At 33.2% G+C, this 24,951-nt stretch overlaps 2 protein-coding genes across 2 annotated transcripts; one reads left to right on the top strand and one right to left on the bottom strand.

The window, feature by feature from the left end:
- Nucleotides 1-10,398: 10,398 nt before the first annotated feature.
- Nucleotides 10,399-11,416, bottom strand: LOC131647984 (uncharacterized). Its single transcript, XM_058917788.1, has 2 exons — nucleotides 11,259-11,416; nucleotides 10,399-11,183 (listed from the first exon to the last, which is right to left on the bottom strand). Exons 1-2 carry the CDS (start codon nucleotides 11,350-11,352, stop codon nucleotides 10,795-10,797), a joined length of 483 nt encoding a protein of 160 aa, XP_058773771.1. The 5' UTR covers nucleotides 11,353-11,416; the 3' UTR covers nucleotides 10,399-10,794.
- A 6,122-nt stretch (nucleotides 11,417-17,538) lies between these two features.
- On the top strand, nucleotides 17,539-21,666 carry LOC131653652 (eukaryotic translation initiation factor 3 subunit E-like). Its single transcript, XM_058923906.1, has 7 exons — nucleotides 17,539-18,012; nucleotides 19,624-19,851; nucleotides 19,940-20,061; nucleotides 20,241-20,460; nucleotides 20,536-20,678; nucleotides 20,988-21,125; nucleotides 21,231-21,666. The coding sequence occupies exons 1-7, from the start codon at nucleotides 17,647-17,649 to the stop codon at nucleotides 21,328-21,330; spliced, it is 1,317 nt and encodes a 438-aa protein (XP_058779889.1). The 5' UTR covers nucleotides 17,539-17,646; the 3' UTR covers nucleotides 21,331-21,666.
- The last annotated feature ends 3,285 nt before the right edge of the window (nucleotides 21,667-24,951 follow it).

Raw genomic sequence — 24,951 nt, 5'->3', positions numbered from 1 at the left:
GTCTTGACTTTGAACCATTATTCTTCATGGTGACATACACGAAGTTAGATCATCCTACACTCCTCATCGTAATAGACTAGCAAATGTCGCCCTATGTTGTTTTTCCAGTATACAATTATCACAAAATTTCAATTTATCATTCCCTAGCAACCCTTGTTTACCAAATTTTACCAAATTTCAGTGACATGTCCTAATCTCAAACGTTATAGTTTAGTTTTGTCATGAAAATCTTAAATAGCTAATGATAAATGATTATGATTATTAACCGTGGAACCATCCAAAATATGCAATCCATACATTTTGGACCCATTAGGCGTAATCAATGCTTCATGTAAATTTTACAATATCCCACATTCAATTATATTATGGTAGTCTAGATTATCAAACATGCTTATAGATAACAAATTTCGTTTAAATTTGGGAACATACTTCAATTTCTTAGAAGAAGTTCATTGATATCGAGCATTTTCAGTGCAAATGTACAAATACCATGAACTTTGCAAGCCTTATTGTTTCTTAGTTCAACAATATTTTCTTTCGGATCCAAAGTCACATAATATTCTTTCTTTGGGCCCATGTAAAAAGAGCATCTGAATCCATAACCCAAATCTTCTTTGTCTCTAAACTTGTTATTATTAGTACACCAACATTTTTATAACCACCTTCATTTGAGACAAACATAATTTGAACATAATCACCTTTACCCCCTATTTCGGGATTATCCTTCTTGAAGTGACCGATTTTGTGAAAAGTAAAAAATTTAAACTTTGAGTTAATGAAAATCTTGAATTTGGAATTTGACATGGATATCTTCCTTTTTGTTTTCGTCTACTCTCAGTTATTCTTCTTGAGATACTTGAGTCTTCGCCACTACCGTTAATCTTTAAATATCTTATCTTTGATAAGTCCTTTGATCTTAGAAGCGTCTGGAATTCATCCAAAGTGGTAGTATCTTCCTTGCCACAAATAAGGGCATTCCAAAAGTTCTCAAAGGATCTAGGTAATCAATTTAACAAGATTAAAGTCTTGTCCCCCAGATCAACTTTTACTTCAATATTTTGCAAATCATAAATGATCTTGTGAAATTCTTCCATCTGCTCCATAATAGATTTATTCTCCACTATACGTAAAAAAAAATTGTTGTTCCAAACATAATTTATGAGGACTTGTCATATACAATAATTCAAGCTTAACCCACATCTCATTCGTGATATTCTCCCTCACAACTTCACTTAGAACTATATCTCTAAGGCACATGATAATGATTTTTTTGGCTTTATCCATCAATTCAATATTCTCTTTTTGTGTTACGCTTTCACATACTTTTGTTAAATTAATATTGTTTTCATCTTTTTCTTTCACAATTCAAATTTTCTGTCTTTAAAATACTTCTTGATTTTCCATTTGAAACTCAGGTGCTTACTTCTAAACTTATTCCTTTGCACTCCAGTGAACGCCACTTGTTGTGAAATTGAAAGGTTCACTCACAACAGAACCTTTGATGTGTGAGGCAAAGAACAAAGACAACTAACCAAATGGATTCAAGACAAAAAATATAACAAGCGAGAACACAATTATTTGTCCAGTTTGATCAAATTGATATACTCTAAGGGAGAAAGCAAATCTCTTATTCAATATACTTCAAAATTATTATGAGAGATTACGATATGAGTTACAAGAGAATAGCCTTTAAATTTCTCAACAACAAACCCTATTTTCTACCCAAGTGTTTCTCAATCTCTTCAACTCTTGGTATATGAATCACACAAAAACCAAGATATTTTTCAATTCCCTTTTAAAACCCCAAAGACTACCTTACTTTTCACTAGAATTTCTACACCTTATGCAACTCGTACTAACAAGTGAGAGAGAATCATATTTATAACTTCTAAAACCCTAAAGATCCAAGTTGGCCCTAAAAGACTACTCATTAATGAAAGGAAATGAGAATAAAACTGGTCCGGCTTGATACCTGTGAACCACCGTCCGTTGCCGCCATCCCTCTAAATCTCCTTCGCCGCACTATTGGACCATAACCATGGTCGTCGCCACTGCATCGCTCGCCACAAACTAACATTATTAAAACATTTTTTTCTTTTTTTCACTTGAGCTTTAAAGGCTATTACAATATTATGAAAGTTTCACATTTTAAGTTGAGACACTGTGAATATTATTTTCCCTAAAATGTGTTAGTAGAAATTCGAATTGAGATAATGTGAATATTAAGTTGAGATCCTCTAGTTAATTGGTTTGACCTGTATCGACTTAGTCACATCGTCTTGTGCTGAATAAATTGCATTTTCAATGTTTTGACATTTCTAAATCATCATATTCTCGAATTTTCGGTTTGACTGCGCCGAGTTTTAAAATGATGTCTTAAGTCTTTCGACAAAAAACAATATTTTTTTATTAAATTTCATAAATAAAAGACCACATATATCAATAAAAAAGCAACAATTACTTTAACTCTCACTTACTATAAAAAAAATATATGGGCATAAAATAGAGTTTCTTGCATTATTTCTTTTGTACTATATATGATGTGCAACCTGTCTTTTAACGTGTAGCATGGTCAATTTTGTTAATGTTTTTATAGTGTCATACCTATAGGATGAACTTCAATACTAAATATTAACTATTGAGAAAATCCTCACTCATTTTATATAGAAAATAATGTCATTGTTCAATGACCTTTGGAAGGTGAAAAACGACTTTTGCCTTTCCATTGTTGAAAAATGTTACATTCAACCTCTACAGGGTTTTGTAAAAGAACTTAGATATCTAATACTCCTAATCAAATTCCAATACAATGAGATTTTACTTTTTTGAATTGTGAGTTGATGTATATCATTTTAAGGTGCGTGTGTAAAAGCTCATTTCATGTTTATGCTTATTTTATTGCTTATTCTCTCTATAATAACATGATTAAATAAAAATATTTTAATTAACTTTAATGGAGGAACATTTGTACTAGGAAAAGGATTTAACTGTAATGGAGGAACTACAGTCATAAAATTGTGAACAACAATAAGTCAATCACATGGATCTGGTACATTTGCAAGGTGGATAGAAATTTTAATTATGTTTTTGGCAATTGGTTGTGTAATCTTTTATTGTGTTTACACAATGAAACTTGATCTAGTGAATGAAAGGGTGCAAATGACAGGTTATCAAAGGTGGTTTTCAGTATTGACTGAATTGTGCTACTAGTTTGGTGTTTCAAAGTAACACATGTAGACGGAAGTATGTTGTTATAAAGTGTAATTTGGGTTAGTTAATACCTTTTGATTTTTTATTTTCTTTTGCAGTTTATTAATTAGTTAGAGTATTTAACTCTAACTCGGTTACAAAACTTGTATGTAAATTTAACCTACAGTCGATTGTAAAGTTTGAAACAAATTAATAAAGATTCTGCTTTTTCTTCTTTTTACATTGATGTCATTCAATATTATGCGTGTATTAGAAGTTAACACAAGTTAACATAGTATCAAGAGCATGTGGTACACTTCTCCTTTCGATTGTGTCAGGAAGAGTGAATAGTCTCCTTATCTGTTGAGGGTTCGAATACCTCTTGTACTCGATTTTTTTTGATATAATATCATTGTTTATAAAAAAAAAACTCAGTCTTTCTCCATCCTTGCCACGCCACATGGCCATTGGTTCTACATATTTCTTCTTCATCTTTTTGTATTTTAATTTTGGTCGATCTATCTATCTCTCTCCTTGCCATATATCTAGCACTCATTGGCTTCACCGATTGCATAATTATCCTTTTCACCTTTAGTATACGTTTATGTACTCATTTTCTTCTTCTTTTTTTCATTTCTCTTTCTTCCTCCTTCTCTTTTCACACGATCTGACAAACTCCCACACAAGCCCAAAAATTTCATACATTCCTACGCAATCTTCAAACGCTAAACTCAGAAATTTTTGTTACCCAAAAAAAAAATCTTCACCTTCACTCTTTGATTCTTCAAAAACCCATCAAGACTGATATACCTAACCCAAAATCTTCATTCTTCATACAACACCTTCAACAATAAACCCAAAAAACCCCACCCACCTTCAAATATTCAAACAACAAACCCAAAAAAATCCAAGAAATCTGCAATGCTCACACCCGGAAATCTCATCCTTCAAACTACCATCTCAAAGCAACAACCCAAAAATATCTATAATTTGCTCCTCTCTTCATAATACCACTTCAACTAATCCACAAAACACAAAACCCTTTCACCAGTCAACAAATTAGTAACCTTCAAATACACTAAAATTTCTTCCTCTTCTCATCCTTTCATTTTGTTCTCTCTTGTTTCGCCCCCCTCTTTCTCTTTCATTCAAACTACACAAAAAAAACCCTCATTTTTTTACCATAATGGTCTTCATTGACGATGCCATTAAAGATAAAACTATCACATCTCATTCCTCTCCCCAACTCCATCCTCAACCATCACTATCCATCCCTGACCCAACAACTATCAAGAATTTCAATTTTTCAACTCACCCAAAAATTTTAACGCATTTATCAAACTGATATGTTGGATCATTTTTTTATGCAACCTTTAGACAATCTAAGACATGTCATCGCCACTCTTCCTCGAAACAACAATAATTACCATTCACATTCTCGATCCATTAAAGTTGCGTAGTCTCGACCTACTAAAGCTGAGCTTTACTCCAAAAATAAATTAGGGTTCATCGAGTGAACCCTAATTCGTCCTCTCACTTATGATAGAAATGTCATAGTCTTGGATCGTTGTAATACCATGGTGATTTCCTAGGTTGCCAAAGAAATTTGATCAAGATATTGTTGAGGTTGTTGATGTATTTACTAAACCCCTCCATTTCAGCCCATTTTCTGCTCTAGTGTCCATATTGGACTTGTATTGCATCCACTCCAATTTGAGGGGGGTGTTAAAGTGTAACTTTAGTTAGTTAATACTTTATTATTTCCTTAGTGTTTTGGACCGGCCAAAGGCTCAATTGACCAAGACTTAATCCATCTCAAGCCCACTACTTGACTCAAAATATAAAAACAATTCACACGCTATGAGAAGATACAGAATTTCTAATCTCCAATTTCACTATATCCATCTTGAATCTTGATCTGACTTGGGCGTTGTAGTGCTAACCATGCAAATCCACCCGACGCTTCCATAAAAGAGATTGAAGCCACCGTTCAAGATCAACCATTATCCTACTTTGTTCATTTTTGGTTCCTTCATGGAGTCAGAACATCCATTTCTAGTTCCCGAACGGAACAATGGTATCGTCTGTGGGAATCGAATTTTGATTCCTACTATTTCTATAACTTCAAATCCAGTATCCAATTTACCAAGTTGTAACCTCCATAGGCTACTAAATCGAAAATGCATTTAACTTCCTATTCCAACGGTTTTCATGAGTTTATGCTCGTTTTTCAACGTCATCGTCCACCACTCCCTCATATCTCAAAATCAAGATAAGAGAAAATGAAAATCTATAACAGTCGACTCGGCTAACCATTGGGTTGTAAAAACAAGATTTGGTTCTACATCTGGCCTTAAGTTTTGATGATAACATTACATGATATCTTAGAGAACAATTTAGTACTCTAACAGTTTTTGTCTAGTATGTAGCTTTTTCTAATAGGTTCTGACTTTAAAGATAAAGTGTGTGACATCATCAGGTTCTGGACTCAACACACTTTGAATCTAGAAGAAACCAGTGGTGTTTACAAAGAATCAGTCAAGTTCCAGAATGCTTCTATAACAACAGATCTGATAAATGTTAGTGATAAAGCTTCTGATTGTGACTCTTAGGGAAGAGCTTTTGAAGACTTATTTAGCTCTGTGATTATGTTGTCCTAGTTCTGAAGATTCTGAAGATAAGGTTCTGGAATAACAAGTTATGAAGATTCTGAAGACCAAGTGCTGGAGACTCTAAAGACAACGTTCTGCATGAACAAGTTCTGAAGACTTTGATGACTTAGGATTTGAATACTCAAGTGTTTGTCCTTCTAAGCATGCTTAATCAATAACTATCAGAAGCCTCTTAAGATTAGAAGATAAGATCAAAATTGGTTTGCATGAGGAAATAGTATGAGGTACATATGTTTCCACTACCCTGATAGGGTGGCGCAAGGACTATACTATGGTACTATGTTGTCGACCACTCCCTCATTGAGCGTTGTGGACAAAATAGCTGGAATTAAGTATTTCTATTCTACCCTCCAATGAAATTCTTTTTGGTTATAAAAGGAGGACTTGGAAGATTGAATATGTGTGAATGATCACTACACAGAACTTATGCTGAAATGCTGCTCAAATCTCTCTGATATATTCTTTATAAAGTTTTATAAAAGCAAGTGAACATGTGTTTGTAAACTTGCAGCAAGTGAACTTTTGTTCATATACTTTCTAAAAACACTTTTGTGTTTTTTTATTGTATTTAAACTTGTGTAATCTGCTTTCAAAAAGCAACCTTATAAACACAACTGATTGTATTTCAACTTGTAAGTTGATTGGTCCTTGAGAGACTAGGGTATAGTCAAAATTTCTCAAGAATACATTGAAAGGTAGTCTTTATGGTTTGTAAAACTAACAATTGGTCTTTATTGTGGTTCTGTAATCAATTCGGTTATAGTGGATTAAGTCCTTGTTTGAGAAGGCAAAATCACTTTGGCAGGTGGACTAGATTAACTTCGTTAACAGTGAACCAGGATAAAAATAAGTGTCATTTATTTTGGTTCTTGTCTTCTTTGTTTTTGACTTGGGAAGAATTTATTTTAAACCTTGAAACCTAATTCAAACCCCCCATTTCTTGTATTTCTCGCACCTTCATATGTCTACCTCGGTTCTTTGCTGTCAATATCTCCAACTTCCTCGTGATCTCTGCAGGGAAGAAAAAGGAAGAATTATAGATCCAGATCTAGGGTTGCATCAAGGTCTTAAGGAAATTTTCATGAAAGTCAGGTCGAAGACTCGTCATCCACCATCCGACCTGGTTGCGCTCATACTTCTCGATGGTATCAGAGTGGTTAAAGGGGAGACCTTTGAAAGATGTCGCAAGTTCGTTGTTAATGGCGCCCAGATACGGCAAATTTGTAATTAACGTCGGGCCCTAATCCAGCTTTGAGTGTGTCTTAAGATGCCGACACACTTGAGAATCACTCTGGGTTCAATAAACCTCTAATCAACTTTAAGTAGATATTCACTTTGTAATAGGGAAGAAGTCATGAAATCACTACCCCGGTGACAAAAAATGCCCCGTCGAAGCATCAGGGTGAACAATTTGACGAGCCCAAAGTTCCAACAGTTGAAGCCGACCACCCAACACACATCAACAAGTAAAGGCAAGGCATCTCAAATTTCGTTCAGCCAAAAGAGATGCTTCGAACTGCAAAGCAAGGTTGTCAAACTCGCGAGTCTACTCAGACTCGTAAAAGGTCCATAGACTCGACTCGCAGACTCGACTCACAAACTCATACGAGTCTATGGAAAATTAAAAATGACTTTCAAAAACTTGTAAGTGATACATATATGACGCACTCCTACATTTTTACACTTGTAAATACCTCATATATGACATAGATATATATAATAGAGCAACAATTAACATTAAAAGTTTAATTTCATACTCTATAACAAATTTCTTAGCAAAAAAACTCGATAATAAAACAAATAAAATAACAGAGTATGTAGTTAAAGACTTAAAGTACTAATATCTTCTTAATTGGCTACTACATAAAGCGGAAAAAAATCATTAAAAAGATATGCTAATGGCTTCAGTCATTGAAAGCTCTAGTGAAATTATCACCACTAATATCATCACCATCTTATTCATTAGTATCCTGAGTATCATCATCAAACTCTACCTAGATGAAACAACTTCTTCATCATTAACCAATGTTTTATTGTTTGAAGTTCCACTGCACAACATTAGTAACAACAACATCAGCTTACACAATATTGCTCACAATAACATCATCTTACTTAACATTAACTTCTATTTGCACATTTTCTTCATCAGGATCTTCAGTTATCAATTCATCATCTGAATGAATATCTTAAAATGAAAGAACAACACTCTTTACTTTTCCTTTTCTACTTTTCAAATTCATATTGCATATGACATAAACTAAATTATTTATCTTTTTCATGCAACATATTTTTTCTTTTTGAATGAACTTGCAAAGTAAATATTAATTCAACTTAATGTTTCTTAAAAAAAATAAAAATCAGGTCTATAAACAAACAAATAACAATTCATTATAATTTCAAAGGAATTTCAATTTCGTTCACAATCAGAGCAGCTACGAGTTAAGCTTTGAACACGAATTGAAAACCTCTTTAACTCTGGAGTCATATCTCCATAGAAATCTCATATTAGAGACTATGAGAGATATATACTTTCTAATTCCAGTACAAGAAAAACAGAATAAGGGTTTTTTTTAAAAAAATAAAATATTTTGGGAAATTTGGGCCTTTATTGGTTTAAAAAAACAATATTAAAATTTTCTTATAGACTCGTAAACTAAGGATAGACTCGCGAGTTTATACGAGTTTGTGCGAGTCTACCCGAGTCTACATGATTCTATCAAAAAATGATTCTATGTACGAGTCTACTCGTTTATGCTTCCTAGACTCGTAAACTCGTACGAGTTTACGAGTCTACCCGCGAGTTTAACAACCATGCTGCAAAGTGTATCCAACCTAGAACTTCAATAAAGACAACACCCAAAGACCTCAGACAGAGTTCGACTGTGCCGAGGTCACAGATTCTTTATTTATTTTTTAACAAATTCAATTCATTATTGATATAAACGTGTGTGTGTGTGTGTGTGTGTGTATATTTTCACCTATGTTGAGTGCTTCTTGGTGTATTTCTGTTAGAATGCTTGGAACAGGAGAACAAAGATCAAATGCATGAATACGTGTCTGACATAGACTTAACGCACTTCCGTGATTCTGATATGGCTTAAGTATATTACAAGCTTATTGTGTATCCAATATAGACTAAACGCATTCTTGCAATTTCAATACGACTTAAAGTAATCTTTATGCCCGGTTGTGTATCTGGTACAGACTTAACGCATTTTTGCGATTCCGATACGACTTAGACACATTTTGTGCTCCATTGCGTATCTGATACAGACTTAACGCAATCATGCGATTCTAATACGGCTCAAATACACACCTCACTTATGAGGCTTATTAAACGCATTTTTGCATAATTGGCGCACCCCAATGATATAGCGAATCCCAGGGTGTAGGGGTGGAGTCTGGAGACGTCCATCTTGATCTGAGCTAAGCCTCAAGGGCAAGGGGGATCCTATCCTTGGCCGGGGAATAGTCCTATGTGACGCGGTTCATAACACAAATCACAACTGCATGACGTTGACCTCATCAATCCCAGGCCTCGTCCAAGAAAACACAAGCAATTCACCAAACATGGCATCCAAATCAATATGTTACTACATAAAACACTTGATACATTGGACGAATATAGCAACTAAAAATGATAGCTTACATTATTCGAAGTAGTAATTTGCAAAAGGCAAGAAAATTCCAAAGGCACATTTGCCATCTCTTTACGATTGAATACGATGTTTGAATTGTATCATCAAGACATTATTATTTGAGAATTTTTATTGTTGATGGAATTTTTTATTTGACAAAAAAGTTGCGCCTAACATGTATTATTTGTATCATTTGTATTATGCTGGGAATTTTGAAATATCGTTTTCAAGATAATAGACTATGTCAAATTTAAGCTATCAACTAGATGATTTTAATTTTTTAAGTGTTGACTAGATGATCTAAAACTTTTCTTGATAATACAAAAAATTACCATCAAACAAAACAACAATCAAGATGAGGTGACATTGCGTTTATTTGGTCCAAAGGAAATGATTTTGCCTTGATTGATCTTCCATATGAAGAGGTGATGTTTTGTTCCTTTGGTTCAGAGTGATCTTCCATCATATGAAATCATGTTTCATTCCTTCGATAGAGAAAATGGTTTTGTTATAAAAGTAAATTCGGGAATTTGCTTCTCTTCGTGGTTTTTTTACTTATAACAGAGCTTGCTTGTTATCACTATTTAATTAAAAAAATCCACGCATTGAATCTCACATTAGAAAATAAATTGTTATCTTATATACTTTATTATCATCAAATTAAAATAATATATCATTATTCTTCAACCCTGGTTAGTTCTAACAATCGCATCAAAGATATTATATGTCGAGCTTTAAAATTTCAAAATAACTAACTAACAATAATTTTGTGACATCAAATAGTTTTTAATGTGTCACCTTTTTAATACGACTTTTGCTGTTGTTCCTTATTTTTTTGTATTAAATAGTGTTATTCTCTCGTGAAATTGCACTAGTAAACATATCAGGACATCCATAAATAGAAAATTCCAATGCATTGATATAAATTGAATAAGACAATGATGGACAAATATTAGGTTCTAGAATGATGATTAATTTATCTTAAAAATATTTACATTCATCATATATGTTGTATATATATCATCAATCATATCATTTTCATCATCATCATTATTATTATTACTACTAATTATTCATGCTAGAATTAAAAATGCATACTTACTCTCTCTGTTCTATACTATAAGATAAATTTATTTTTTAGATTTATTGAATAATTAATGTATCTAGTCTATATACATTAATTATCAATAAATCTAAATTTTTTTTTTTTTATAATATAAAACATAGGGAGTATTTTACATTGCTTTCAACATTAGATATTGTGTGTCTAGTTTTTCATAGAGACTTTTCTCATACTAGAATTGCGTCCCTAATTCTCTTTCATTTGACGCCCTTATTTCTATTGTCCTCTCCCTCTCCGGTAAAGGATGTGCCATTTTCACCACTACATCCATCTTTCTATTGTGGCCAGGAAATGGTACGACATTTTTACCGACACCTGCTCTTCCACCAACAGGAAATGATATGGAATTACTATGTTCACCCCCTCTCCCGCCTTTGGGAAATGGTATGACATTACTACGGCCTCTTCCTTTTCCATTTCCGGGAAAAGGTATGATGTTTCCACCATCGGATTCAACTTTGTTTTTGGTTTGAATGCCACATTTCCACATTGCACCTTTGTCTGGCCAGTACGAATAGCAATCTACACCAATGCTCGTCTCTGATTCTTTTGTTTCATCAACTACAAATAAACAAAAATATATTAAATATAAAAAAGGAAACAATTATTTTTACGTGTCTACTACAATATGTATACATTGTTTTTTGTATTCAGAAGGCTCAATTGCCACAATAGAGATAAGAATTAGCAGTGCACAGAAGCACATGCATTTAAAAGGCTTTATTTTCATCTTGGTACAACTAAATGTTTTGTGCAATATAAATATATAATTAGAAATTATTTATAATGATGAAGTGACAAGATAACTATTAGAAGAATAAAAAGCGCTTGATTGGATAAAATATATTGTATAATAAAAAAATGTGTTGTATATTAATTGTAAACAAATATATAAAATATAATGTTTGTGTAGCTAATTGTGATACTAATGGGTCATCAACACCTATTGAGCCAATGAAGGGTTACATTTGGACATATTTTTCAACTTAGCTAAGTAGATTTTTCATACTATGACAAGGAGAAAACGACTAGGATGTTTGATAATTTCTTAAATCAAAATTATAATTCTCTTTTTTAATAGAAAAAAATAATCAAAGAGAGATTGTTTTTTATTATGTCATAATATACTTATCTGAATAACTTCCATTTGATTATTAGTTAATAATGAATCATATGACAATTTAAAGTAGTGTATTTATACATGATACTTTAGGATATTTATATTTAATTAAGTTTATGTGATCATAATTTGTTAGTAAATATATATTAGCTAACTAATTAAAGAATACTTATTCAATGTTACATGATCACTACAACAAATAATAAATTTTATAACAAAATTTTTACATCACTCAGTATCCAATCGAAGTGTAATTTTTACGCGCACAAGTTTTTTAATTTTTTTTTAAAAAAGACTAACTATTACTTCGGTTGGACTAGAAACCAATAAGAAAAATCCATAAAAGACATGCCTTCCATTCCTAACAACTACATTTTTTTATTTTATTTTTTAAAAATCATTACCTATTAGATTAGTTGGTATGACAACCTATAGGTAAAATTTTCACTCGACGCCTTTCATTTTTTAAATTAAAATTTAGGCTACCTATTCCCTTGGGTAGGATGGCAACCGATAGATAAAGCCTTACATATTCACTCAGTTGAACCCCCAACTGATAGAAAAACTAATATATATATATATATATATATATATATATATATATATATATATATATATATATATATATATATATATATATATATATATATATATATATATTCACAAAAGGAGGGGTTTTAGAACAAAACCTATTTTCATTTCTCCTTTGAATTAGAACAAACACTAAACAGAATCATCATCTTCTCTATCATAAATTTATCTTCTCCAAAAATAACTCAAAACTTCATTTATCTTGTAATGATTTTCGAAACTTCACATTCTCCAAACATCACTTCTTCCATAATGAGTTTTGAAACTTCATATATTTCATAAACATATTCGAAACTTCATATTCTTCTCTCAAATGCCATTAATGCTATTGAAGATCACCCGAATGATACTTCGAATGAAGGAAAGGCAATGAAACTTAAATGAAGAAAGGAAAAAAAATGATACATAGTGGTAATCGATTACCAGATATATGTAATTGATTACATAATGTTCAAAGTGTTTCCATGAAAAAAAATCAATGTGGTAATCAATTACTATATACTTGTAATTGATTACTAGTTAGCAAACTTTAATATTTTGAAACATAGACAACTAATAATCGATTACCACGAAGGAGTAATCGATTACCACTTCTTGGGACACAATTTTTCATAAACTAGTGTCATGTTTAAGCATTATAATGATGACAATTAATGAGTGATGATGAAATAAATAGTAGAAAAATATCATTTAGGATAATAGTTAGTCAATATAGTTCACACGTTGTTGATGTAATGATTCGTTATTCTTATTCAGAAGATGAGCGAGATATAGTTGCTTGTTTCTTTGAATTCCAAGAAATAAGGGAGGTTGAAATAGAGAGAATCACTAAAGAAATATGAAAAGTAATCCAGGAAGCGAGATATAGACACTTGTTTCTTGTAGCTATGATATGTGATTACTGTGGTGGTGGTGGTGGTCATGTGAGCGTCCATTGCTAACTCGAAGGTTTCTCCAATGAAGAATCCAATTATATGGGAAATTATAAAAGAAACAACCCCTTCTCGAGCACATACTCTCTTGCATGGAGAAATCACTAGAATTTCAAGTGGAGAGACAACTAAGGGCGAGGTTCAAATCAAGGCCAAAAATATCAACCAAGGTACCAAAATCTAAATCAAAGACAACCTCAACAATCGTATCAAAAACAGCAAAAATATTCTTAACAATACCATAATCAGTCTCTATAAAGACCTTAATAGAGATATCAAGATGGTCCTTAAAAAATACCAAGATCATACTCCACAACATCAAGAATCAAGGAAGCCTTCTCAAATGGAGGATGCCTTGAGCCAATTCATACAAGTAACACATTATAATTTCAAAAATATGAAACTTGATCAAAAAACTACAAACAAGAATAATGAAGGGTCAATTAGGAACTTGGAAACACAAATTGGCCAATTATCCAAACAGTTGGTTTCTCAATCTATGCCAATCCATGAAGGAAATACAGTTGATAATCCCAAGAAGAATAAATGATGCTATTATATTAGTTTGATAAGTTAAGTTTGCTAAAGTGGCAAATGATAAGTGTTATCGTAAGAAGTAATCAAAAAAGATTGAGGTTAGAAGTAAGCTTGGATTGGAGAGGAAGAAAAATAGTTAGAAGTGCTCAAAATAGTGAGGAAAAGAAAATAAGAGTGGAGAGAAAAGTGTTAGTGGGGAAGAAAAAAATAAGGAGAAATAAACCACTATCCCTATAATTCTTAGAGATGTTCAATATCCTATAGGTAACTATCCCATTCGCAAAAGCATTACAACAATCTCCTACTTATGCAAAGATTATGAATGAGATTTTGACCAAGAAAAGAAAACCCTTAAAAATGAGGTAGTTTCCTTATCAGAATAATGTAATGCGGTGATTTAAAGAATGTTACCCTTAAATTAACATATTTAGTCACTTTCGTTATCCCATGCACCATTGAAAAGATAAGATTTGTAAAACTTTTTAGTGACTCTGGATCTAGCGCCAATCTAATGTCACTTTGGATAGAAGAAAATTTAGGGGAGGGGGAGAGAATAAAACCAATCATTATGGTCGTGACATTTAGCTGACAAGTAGTATTTATACCCCTATAGTGTGATGGAATATGTGCTGGTAAAAGTTGGTAACTTTGTATTCTCGATTGACTTCATTATTCTGGATGTAGACAAAGACAAAGAGACCACATACTCATAGGCAGACCATTCATATCAACTTCTAGATCAAACCTCAACTGGGAGACAAGTGAGCTATTATTTCAATTTTTGGATGAGAATACGACTTTAAAAGTGTATAAAAACTTAAATCAAGGTGATGAGAGCTCGACATTCAATAACATAGATTTATTGGAAGAATAAAAGGGAAAGGAAGAAAAACTACTTTAAGTGCTCTAAAAATAAATATATCCACCAAATTCAAAAGTACAGGGCAACCATTTTATTCACTCAAGGAAGAAAAGAAGGATAATGACAATATAATAGTATACTCCCAAAGGAAGTAAAGTGTATTATCTTTATATGTGAGGGGGATCTTAATAACTCCAAATCTATTACCTATATCTTTTTGTTTTACCACCTCTTGAATAAATTTGTTGTCATCATAAAAAAATGGAAGAATATGGTTCTATGTGTTGTGCAGGTAACGTCGTCAAGTGGTTTTGATTATGAAAACTCTTCCAATGGTTATTGATTATGAACAAGAAATAAACAATCGCAAGTTTCACTAGTCAAATGTATCAAGTTCCAGTTGAAAGTGCTAGACTATGTTAAATCAAACAAAAGAACTTGAAGGTGTAAAGTGGTAATCTTGAAGTTTTGAATGTGTGAAAGCTTGATTGATCATGTGCGTATCATTTTATTCATTTTTTGATAAGTTAATTGTAAATATACAAGAGTAATTCTTGAGGTACTAAGACAATACACGCATACACACATAAATGATTTCAAACCTCTCATCTTTTTTATAAAACTTAGAACCAATTTAGACAAGTGCTTAAACGATCAGGTAGATTGCTTGATCAATTAGGAAATAAGTGCAATGGTTAATTGATTAAGAGTCACTTCTAATAGATTAAATCAATGTCTAATTCCTCCTAATCGATTAAGGAGGCCGATAATCGATTAAATGAAGCTGAAAATCAAAATTTCCTATTTTGACTTGGTCTAATCGATTAGTACATAATTTAATTAATTAAAAGCTAAATAATCCCATGGATTATTTCCTTTTAAGCCATATTTTTTCCTATGTAAAGTAGTATTCTCCTCATTTCAAAGTACACCAATTTTATGAATAAAAACTCTATACTATCCTCTCGTCTCTCATTATTTTATAAGTTCTTTTCACTAGAGTTGCCTTAGCGCCAAGAGAGTGAAAAACTTCATTTAAGAGTTGTGTCGTACTAGTGTTGTGATGTAATTGTTTATTCAGAAGTGTAATTCTCTTGTGATCTCTTTATAATAGTTTTGAAGGTTACAAGCTAAATCTGTAAAAAGCTTGGACAAAGGTTAGTGAGTTGAGCATGTGTAAAAGCTTTGGTTGTATAAGGTTATTGATTTGACCTTGTGTAAAAGTTATAGTTGTGTAAGGTTATTGAGTTGAGCATATGCAAAAGCTATGATTTTTTATGAAAGGTTTTTGGGCTCATCCTATGCAAAAGCTCAAGTAAGGTTGTTTGGGTTGATCTAGTGAAAAAGCTCAAGTTTGTTTTAGTGGAAGTCTTAAGGAGAAACACTTGGTGACTAGTGTAAGCCAAGTAGTTTATGCCAAACCAAGATAAATTTCTAGTATGATCTTTCAATCCTTATCCCTTTTATTTTTTGTTATTTATTTTTATTTAGTTGCTTATTTCTCTATTTCTTCTCATTTATATTATTCCATATCTTTATATTTGCTTATCTATATCTTCTAACATAAGATATTTTAAATCAAAGCATTTTCATAAACCATATCTTCAATTCCAAATATCACAATTTCCCCCTCTCGCGTTTGACTTTCTTTTTCTTTTAAGCATTTTCCTATAATATTTTTCTTATTTCTTCCCCATTCGTCGTTTCCTTTGAGATATTCTTAGAGGTCAATATCATCCATATTGTTTATGAAGTTAACATGTTAAGGAATGACCAGGGTGGAAAGAAAAAACATTTAGTTTTTGATGGTTTAAGTTTTAAACGATCTTGGTAATACATCCAAAGACCTTTTTATCACCATTTACTATGTTTACCTCCCCTTTATCTAGGATATACTTCCCTGTCAAGTACACGGTAGAAAAATGTTGCCCTTAATGCATTAAAGGCTGGACGAAAGATGTTGATCTTGTAAGATTAGAATAGTGCGCCCACTACTAGAAAGAGAAACTCACATGTCTTGGCATTCCTTATATCCTCAAAGATGGTATAAAAGGTGACATGGCCCCTCTTTTTCTACTCACTTGAGAACCCAATTAGGCTTCCCCGATATAGTATGAGTTTCTCCGTGGTGAGAATCAAATTCATTAAAGTGTTCAAGTATAAGATTTATGTTGAATTGTCAGGTTGATCAAGAATTTTGTCATATCCTATTTAAAGATTTGAACTTCAACCAATATTGGATCACCTTCATGACACATTCTTCCTTCGCTAAAAACATAATATTTGGGAGTCAGGAAAATCTTAGATCTCTAAAATGTTTATGGATATTATTCACTTGCCTAATATATCTCATCTTGGACAAACCTGATTCACCTCTTATAGAGTATTCGTTGACAAAGGTGTTAAAAGTGTATCTAACTATAAGGTCATCCTTTTTACTGCGTCAATCTTTGCTTTCTCTCCTAAAAAGGATTAATGAGAACTAGGTGTGACTGACTTGTCTCATTCCTAAGAGTGAACAAGAGACGAATTAAAACTGGTTATAACCAACCTTAACTATATCTTAAATTTTGATCGAACTATTTTGACGATGCTAACCCTTCCTTAAACCCAAACAAATTAGATAATCTATAAATTAATTAATATCGGATTAACTTAAAACAAAATCAGATAGTCTATTAAACATTTTGTTTCGTGTCCCTTTTCTTAAAATATTGAATTTTAATCATTTTGGTTATCTTCAATCAAAAAAACTAAAAAAAGTAATATTAAACATTTAAAAAATTAATAAATAAGACAATAAAAAATCAAACAATATTTAACAAAGATAAACAAAGAAAATATATTAAACCCAATAAAAAAAGTTTAACCTTTTGCCTCTTCAGCCAAAAGAAAAAGCTCAGTCATTTCAATTCAGATTAGTTTTCCAAACCCTAAAATCCATCTCTCCGGTGGTAGCGACTGCCTCAGCAGACTCCAATCATGGCGGCAGAGTACGATCTAACACCGCGTATGGCACCAAATCTCGACCGTCATCTAGTCTTTCCTCTCTTAGAGTTTCTTCAGGAGAGACAAATCTACAACGATAACCATATCCTAAAAGCCAAGATCGATCTCTTAAACAACACAAACATGGTTGATTACGCCATGGACATTCACAAGACACTCTACCAAACTGAAGATGTGCCTCAGGATATGGTTGAACGTAGAGCCGACGTTGTCGCTCGATTGAAGTCTCTTGAAGACGCTGCTGCTCCTCTTGTTGCTTTTCTTCAAAATGCGGCTGCTGTTCAGGAATTGAAAGCTGATAAACATTATAATCTTCAGATGCTTAATGATAAATATCAGGTTTTGTGACTATCGTAGTTTCACGGAATTAATCGATTTGTTTACTCCATGTTATGATTACTTGTGTTTGGATGTTTTTTATTGATAATTTGTTTGGATGATATGATGGAATAATGGCTTTTAGGAAATAATCATATTTTGATGATACCTTTTAAGGGCTCTCATTGGATATTATAAAATGATTTGAGCGGGATGGAATTAAATGGAGCGGAGTCGAATGTAGGGGAATGGAGCATAGCAGAATGAAGATTCCATTATATCTTTTAGAATTTTTTTGATGGAACAAGAAAAATTCTTCATTTCCTCCAAAATGGAGGGAAGAAATATGGTGGGAAGTGTTGGAATGGAATGAAATCCGTACCACTCCACTCCATTCTGCTCCGCTTTAATAGATTTTAAACAATACAAATAATGAAATACCACTCCAGTCTATCTCATACCACCTTGCCTTATCAAATTCCATCAATCCAAATAAAGCCTCATAAAGCGGAATTGGATTGATGAAATTGGATGGAACGAAGTGGGATGGGATGGAATAAAATGATATTCCATTGTTTGGATAATTTAAAAATGGATGGAGTGGAGCGGAATGAAGTGGTATGGATTCCATTCCATCACTTACCACCATATTCCTTCCCCTCCGATTTGGGGGGAATGAACAATTTACTTTGTTCTGTTCTAAAATTTCCAAACAATGGAATGATATGTTCGTTCCGCTCCGCTCATTTCATGATATTCAAACATAGCCTTAGGATCTGACTAGTAAAAAGCAAATAATAACTGTTAAGCTAGCCGATAGCGGATGAACTTAGAAGTTTATAACATAGCGGGTCGATAATGTAGTTGATTTAACTTGAGTTGTTTGGTAAAGTTAGCCATTTGACGAACTCATAAATATAAAATATTTTCAGTTAATAATAAAACAGTTCAATTAAGATAACTTTAGATCATTCGAGCTTACTACCATCTCAAAAAATACTATAAGCTTGTGAGAGAGAACTTTTACCAAAATCTCTACCGTTGGTCATTTGAGCTTATACGCTATAAGCTAGTGGTGTGGCCTTGACATATAGACTCTTAAGAATGTAAAATAATTGATTATCAGGTTCTCAAATGCGTAATGTGGTGTTTTCTCTTTGGTTGTTGGGTTTTATAGGTGTTGTTTGATTAAAAACGTAACTAGGGGCTTATTTATAAAATTGTTTCGACACATTAGAGTTTATGTATTGTATAGGTTGTTTCTTTAATTGAAGATGGGATTAGACTCCATGTAAGACATGTATAGTTTGCTTCTATAAAATATCTTGATGACCATATACTATTTTTATAAGCTATTGTGTTGTCAAGTAGCGGCTATAGCAGTGCTATAGTACGGTAGTGTAATGGAATTTGAACACACTGCTGTTTTATTCGATCAGCATTTGACCGCATTGATAAGCTATTTCAAACACTTGCACTGTTGCACAAGTACTTATGTCATAAGAAAAGTCTGGTTAAGTTATTTCAAATAATCTTGATATGTCCTCATTTTTTCTGTTGTTTTTCTTCTGGAAGTTTGAATTTTGTGGTATTTGAGTTCTGACTTCTTAAATGATGATTCTGTTATAACAGATCGGTGCTGCACAAATAGAGGCATTATACCAATATGGCAAGTTTCAATTTGAATGTGGAAACTACTCTGGTGCTGCTGACTATCTTTATCAGTACAGAGCATTGTGCACTAACAGTGAAAGGAGTTTGAGTGCATTGTGGGGAAAGCTGGCAGCTGAAGTATTGATGCAAAACTGGGATGTTGCTCTTGAAGAGCTCAATCGCTTGAAGGAAATAATTGACTCAAAGGTTGTTGATCTATTCAGTAGCACGACTATCTTGCTTGTAATGCTGCTGCTGATATTAATAGACTTACTATTGGTGAACTTTGTTGCAGAATTTTTCATCACCTATAAATCAGGTACAAAGCAGAATATGGTTGATGCATTGGAGTCTGTTCATCTTTTTCAACCATGACAATGGAAGGACACTGATAATTGATCTGTTTAACCAAGACAAGTACGCATTGTCGACTTATCTTCCCTTTCCCTTCATTTGTTTTTAATCAAAACAGAAATATTCCTAAATTTTGCTTATTGTTGTTGTTAATCTGCATAATAATACTTCTGCAATTGTTTCCTCACTCTGGGTTTAGTATCTTAAATGTTTCGTTGTCAAATGTTTGATATCATTTCTAGGTATCTTAATGCAATCCAAACTAGTGCTCCGCACCTTTTGCGATACTTGGCCACAGCATTTATTGTCAACAAGCGCAGGAGGCCTCAACTCAAAGAGTTTATAAAAGTTATTCAACAAGAGCAGAATTCGTATAAGGACCCCATCACCGAGTTTTTGGCTTGTGTTTATGTCAACTATGACTTTGATGGCGCACAAAAGAAGATGAGGGAGTGTGAAGAAGTAAGTGTCCTCTCTGTTGTCTAGCTAATAAATGTGTTAATCATGATAATATGCTCACCGTTTGTAAAAATGCAGGTAATTCTCAATGACCCCTTCCTTGGTAAACGAGTTGAAGACAGCAACTTCTCAACTGTACCATTAAGGGACGAGTTCCTTGAAAATGCCAGGCTTTTTATTTTCGAGACATACTGCAGAATACACCAACGCATTGACATGGGGTATGTACATAGTATCTGATACAAATATTGTAGTTCATGGTTGGTTTACAACTTTTTTATAAGCCTCTATGAAAAACATGCTTCAACTTACGTGACATTGATCTTTGATAGTCTATCAAAACCTAATGTGCAAAATAAAATTTTGCGCTTTTTCTTTTGTGGACTTATGCCCATAGGCGTCTTTATTTGTCTCTATTTGATATTTGATATGTACTTTGTTGACTATTAACTCTGGTCTACTTCATACATGCAATTCAACTAAACTTTTTACGATAGGATTACTCAGTTGATGATATTTGTTTTTAACAGAGTACTTGCCGAGAAGCTAAATTTGAATTATGAAGAGGCTGAGAGATGGATTGTGAATCTCATACGAGGCTTAAAGCTTGATGCCAAAATTGACTCTCAAACTGGAACTGTTATCATGGAACCTAATCATCCAAATGTGTAAGTGACATATACTGAAACTTGATAAACACTATTACTATTTTTCGGTTCCCCCCCCCCTTTTTTTCATTTTATTCGAAGACCCTTAAACTTCAAAATGTTCAGGTATGAGCAGTTGGTTGACCATACCAAGGCCCTCAACGGTCGTACTTACAAGCTGGTCACTCAACTTCTGGAACACGCACAAGGTCAAGCAGCTCGTTGAACTGTTTGTAAATGTGATGATTGAAGATGATCCAGCCGGAATAGAAGACAAAATAACAAAACTGGAGGGAAGGAATCAATCATGGGCGGCTAACAAAGAATCCTAGATTTACAGGAGTGTGGAGGAGCACATAAAATAGGAGGCTCAACAAAAAAGTATTCTTGCGACTCCGCATTGAAGGAGAAGTGATTACCAATGATTGGTGGTGAATATTTTGGTGGAAACCATCTCTTTTTTTTCTTACTCTGCAAACTTTCTGTGCTTGGCTTACTGTACTCGCCTCTTTAACATTTTGTAGTTGCAATTTTCATTGGAAATTTCTTATTACACCCTATATACTTCAAAAGAACCCTTTGAAAATTCAAAATTGCCTCTCTATTTTCGAAAATATATTTCCGGACTAACCCTTTGCATAACTCAAAAGCGAGCAAATATGGTGCCACCCTAAAATCAAATTAAAAAAAAAAAAAAATTGGAGATATATCTTCAAGAATGTGATATAATAAATTGATCCAGAACCAATACATGGATAATTTTGGAGATGTATCTTTGCTATAATTGTGCGGGAAATTGAAATCCTATCAGAGTTGCATGTTAGATTATTTTAGAGATGCATCTTCAGAAAAATCGAAAGTGAAATTGATAAAAACACCAACATGCATGATCAATTTTATTTGACATTTTTCTTAAACTCTCTCCAAAATTCATTTCATTCTCAATCAAGTTTTTCACTCCAAATTTCTATTTTTGTGTTTCATCAAATCAAAAGGAGCTAAAGGAAGGGGAATTTAAGGTAAAGTTCATTCAATTCAACCTCCATTCCTCATATTAATGTGGTTTTGAAACAGAAAAAGGTCACGCTTTTATTGGAAGTGCAATTCCGAAATTCATGTGAACTCATCTGGAGATACATTTGTGGTATTTGTCTGTGCTAATTTTTCAGCAATTTTTTTCTTCGTGTTATGCATGTTGCTTAGTTTTAATGTTTTTGTTTACATTAGATATGGTGCATCCCGATGCTATGCCCAAATCTATTGTGTCTCAAGGAGCTTTAACCGTTCTAGTGAAGGTTGTCGATATTCAGAATCATTTTATAAATGAATAAGAGTATGGATTTCGTGATGACATGTTGCAATGGATTCATATGGAGGCCAGCAAACTGGGGTTTGGTGTTGTGATAAGAAGGTTCGATAGTTGTTCGAATAGAAGAAGTGAATTTGTGACACTGGGATGCGAAAGAAGTGCTAAATATAGACCTCATATATGGAATTTCAAACGAGATGAAAGCGGTTCAAGAAAATGTGAATGTCCATTTAAGTTGCGTGGTTATCGGTTGGCAAATAATAAATGGAGATTTAATGTGATATGTGGTTTACATAACCATGATTAATGGGCAAAGTTAGTCGGTCATCCAATTGCATGTCGCCTCTTGCCGAAAAAGAAAGAATGTGTTTCCGACATGACATTGAATTTTATACCTCCCAAAAACATACTTGCAACCTTGAAGTGCAAAAGACCCGAAAATCTCAAATATCAAGCAAGTGCACAATAGGCGCCATAACTACAAATTAGTGCTTAGGGAGATAGAACCGAAATGCAACACCTCTTGAAACCACTAGATGATAACGATTACGTATCTAGGCACCAGAGATGCGAGAATGGAGTAACAATAAGATATATATATATATATATATATATATATATATATATATATATATATATATATATATATATATATATATTGGACTCATCCTGATTCCATTAAATTGTTCAATACATTTTCCACTGTGCTTATAATTGATTCAACGTATAAGACTAACAAGTACATGCTTTAATTATTAGAAATTGTTGGTGTTACATCTACTGAGAAGGCGTATTCTGTCGGTTTTTCATTTCTAGAGTGCGAAAAAAGGATAATTTTGCTTGGGCTTTAGAGGTTTGTCGGTCAATGACCAAGAAAAAATGCCGAAAGTAATTGTTATCGACTGCGATACTGTTTTAATGAATTCAGTTGCAAAGGTATTTCCTACTTCTCATGCACTATTTTGTAGGTATCACATTACAAAGAATGTGAGTAGTCAGGTTAAACCCGCGGTAGGGACAAAACATATAGAGTTCGAAGATGGAAAAATGGTCAAGGCGGGCATTATTCTGGAGAAAATTATGGATGGAATATTATAATAAATGCATCTACAAAAGACCTATATGCTGATGCAATTATACATTTCATAAAGATGTGCGTGAAATATCCCAATTTAGTGAAATATGTTGAAAGCACAATTTTGGACCAGGTAAATGAGAAGATTGTTTGTACTTGGACCGATCAGGTTATGCACCTTGGAAATACATCAAGAAACTAAGTTGAGTTTGCTCATGCTTGTTTGAAGAATTGGTTGGGAAATAACAAGGGTGATTTGTGTGAGGATCGAGAATCTGTGAACCAAATGATACAAAACCATCATAATGAGATACAAACATCATTTGGTAGTAGTATTACATTGTTGGAACACATGCTCAAAGACTACACTATATAGTCTCAGTTGGTCAGCAACATATCTTGATCAACTCTGAATTATATTTTCACGAAGCCAAACGAGCTGGTGATTTAGGTTCAGATAACTCAAAGTGTGGTTGTACAGTGGTGAGAACCTATGGTCTCTCATGTGATTGTGTTATATCTAAGAAGGTGAAACTTGATAGTCCAATACAAATGGATAAAGTCTACAGTCATTGGAAGAGGTTCAATTTTGACGATGACAATGTTTTGAAAGAAGGAAAATCGAGTATCTCTATCTTGAGTGAATGGGAAGCGATACATAAATATTTTTGAAGGCCAATGACAACACGAAATTCCACATCAAAGAGAAATTGAGGAAGATTACATTTCCAGAGACCACAAACTTGAAACCACCCTTTAAACCGGTAAAAACAAAAGGAGCACTTAAGAAGGTCAAACCTACACCGAGTGACAATTCAACAACGACGAGTCCATCATATTTTGAATATGTTGACAATTTTTTTTCCGATTTACCGACTCATAAATCTCAAAAAAGTGTTTTTAAAGGAGCTCGCATTAGCAAACCACCGCCTACACCAAAAATCTCATTCATGGAGGAGATGCCGATTTTTATGCACAATTACATTGAACGGGGATTTTCAATGTCAAAGGTGACGGTAACTGTGGTTTTTGGGATGTTTCTGCTTTACTCGGTAAAAGGGAGGAGGATCACACACTTTCCCGTCATACTCTTATCCAAGGGTTGAGGAGCAATAAAGAATTATATACACGGGTGTTCAGGAATAAAGACAAAGTTGAAGAAATTTATCACTCTCTTGTATCTTGCGTTAGTGGACATGCACCGGAGGCTAAATGAATGCGCTTCCTTGAGATAGGTCATCTCATAACAAGTGTGTATGAGAGAGTATATACTGATCTTACAAGATACATTTTCTCGAAAACTTTTTCCCGACTGCGCACTGCTCCACCACCTAATCCCAGTGATTGTATCATCTTTGTTGGGTGGATTTCAAATCCTTGACATTTTGTTCAAGTGTATTTGAATCTGGGATGTCCTATACCATTTACATCACCGAAATGGGCTACTCATTATACAATAAAAT

Source organism: Vicia villosa, linkage group LG2 (genome assembly GCF_029867415.1).
Source record: "Vicia villosa cultivar HV-30 ecotype Madison, WI linkage group LG2, Vvil1.0, whole genome shotgun sequence".
Lineage (NCBI taxonomy): Eukaryota > Viridiplantae > Streptophyta > Magnoliopsida > Fabales > Fabaceae > Vicia > Vicia villosa.
Note: the sequence above shows the minus strand (reverse complement) of the source record. Positions and strands in the feature narration are given on the sequence as shown.

Bases quoted from the DNA above. Each gene is read 5' to 3' on its own strand.
- LOC131653652 (XM_058923906.1), top strand. From the start codon at position 17,647: ATGGCGGCAGAGTACGATCTAACACCGCGTATGGCACCAAATCTCGAC. The intron at 20,679-20,987 runs GTATGTACATAG...TGTTTTTAACAG, and splicing joins CACCAACGCATTGACATGGG to AGTACTTGCCGAGAAGCTAA. The intron at 21,126-21,230 runs GTAAGTGACATA...CAAAATGTTCAG, and splicing joins GAACCTAATCATCCAAATGT to GTATGAGCAGTTGGTTGACC.
- LOC131647984 (XM_058917788.1), bottom strand. From the start codon at position 11,352: ATGAAAATAAAGCCTTTTAAATGCATGTGCTTCTGTGCACTGCTAATT. The intron at 11,184-11,258 runs GTATACATATTG...GTTTATTTGTAG, and splicing joins TTCTGAATACAAAAAACAAT to TTGATGAAACAAAAGAATCA.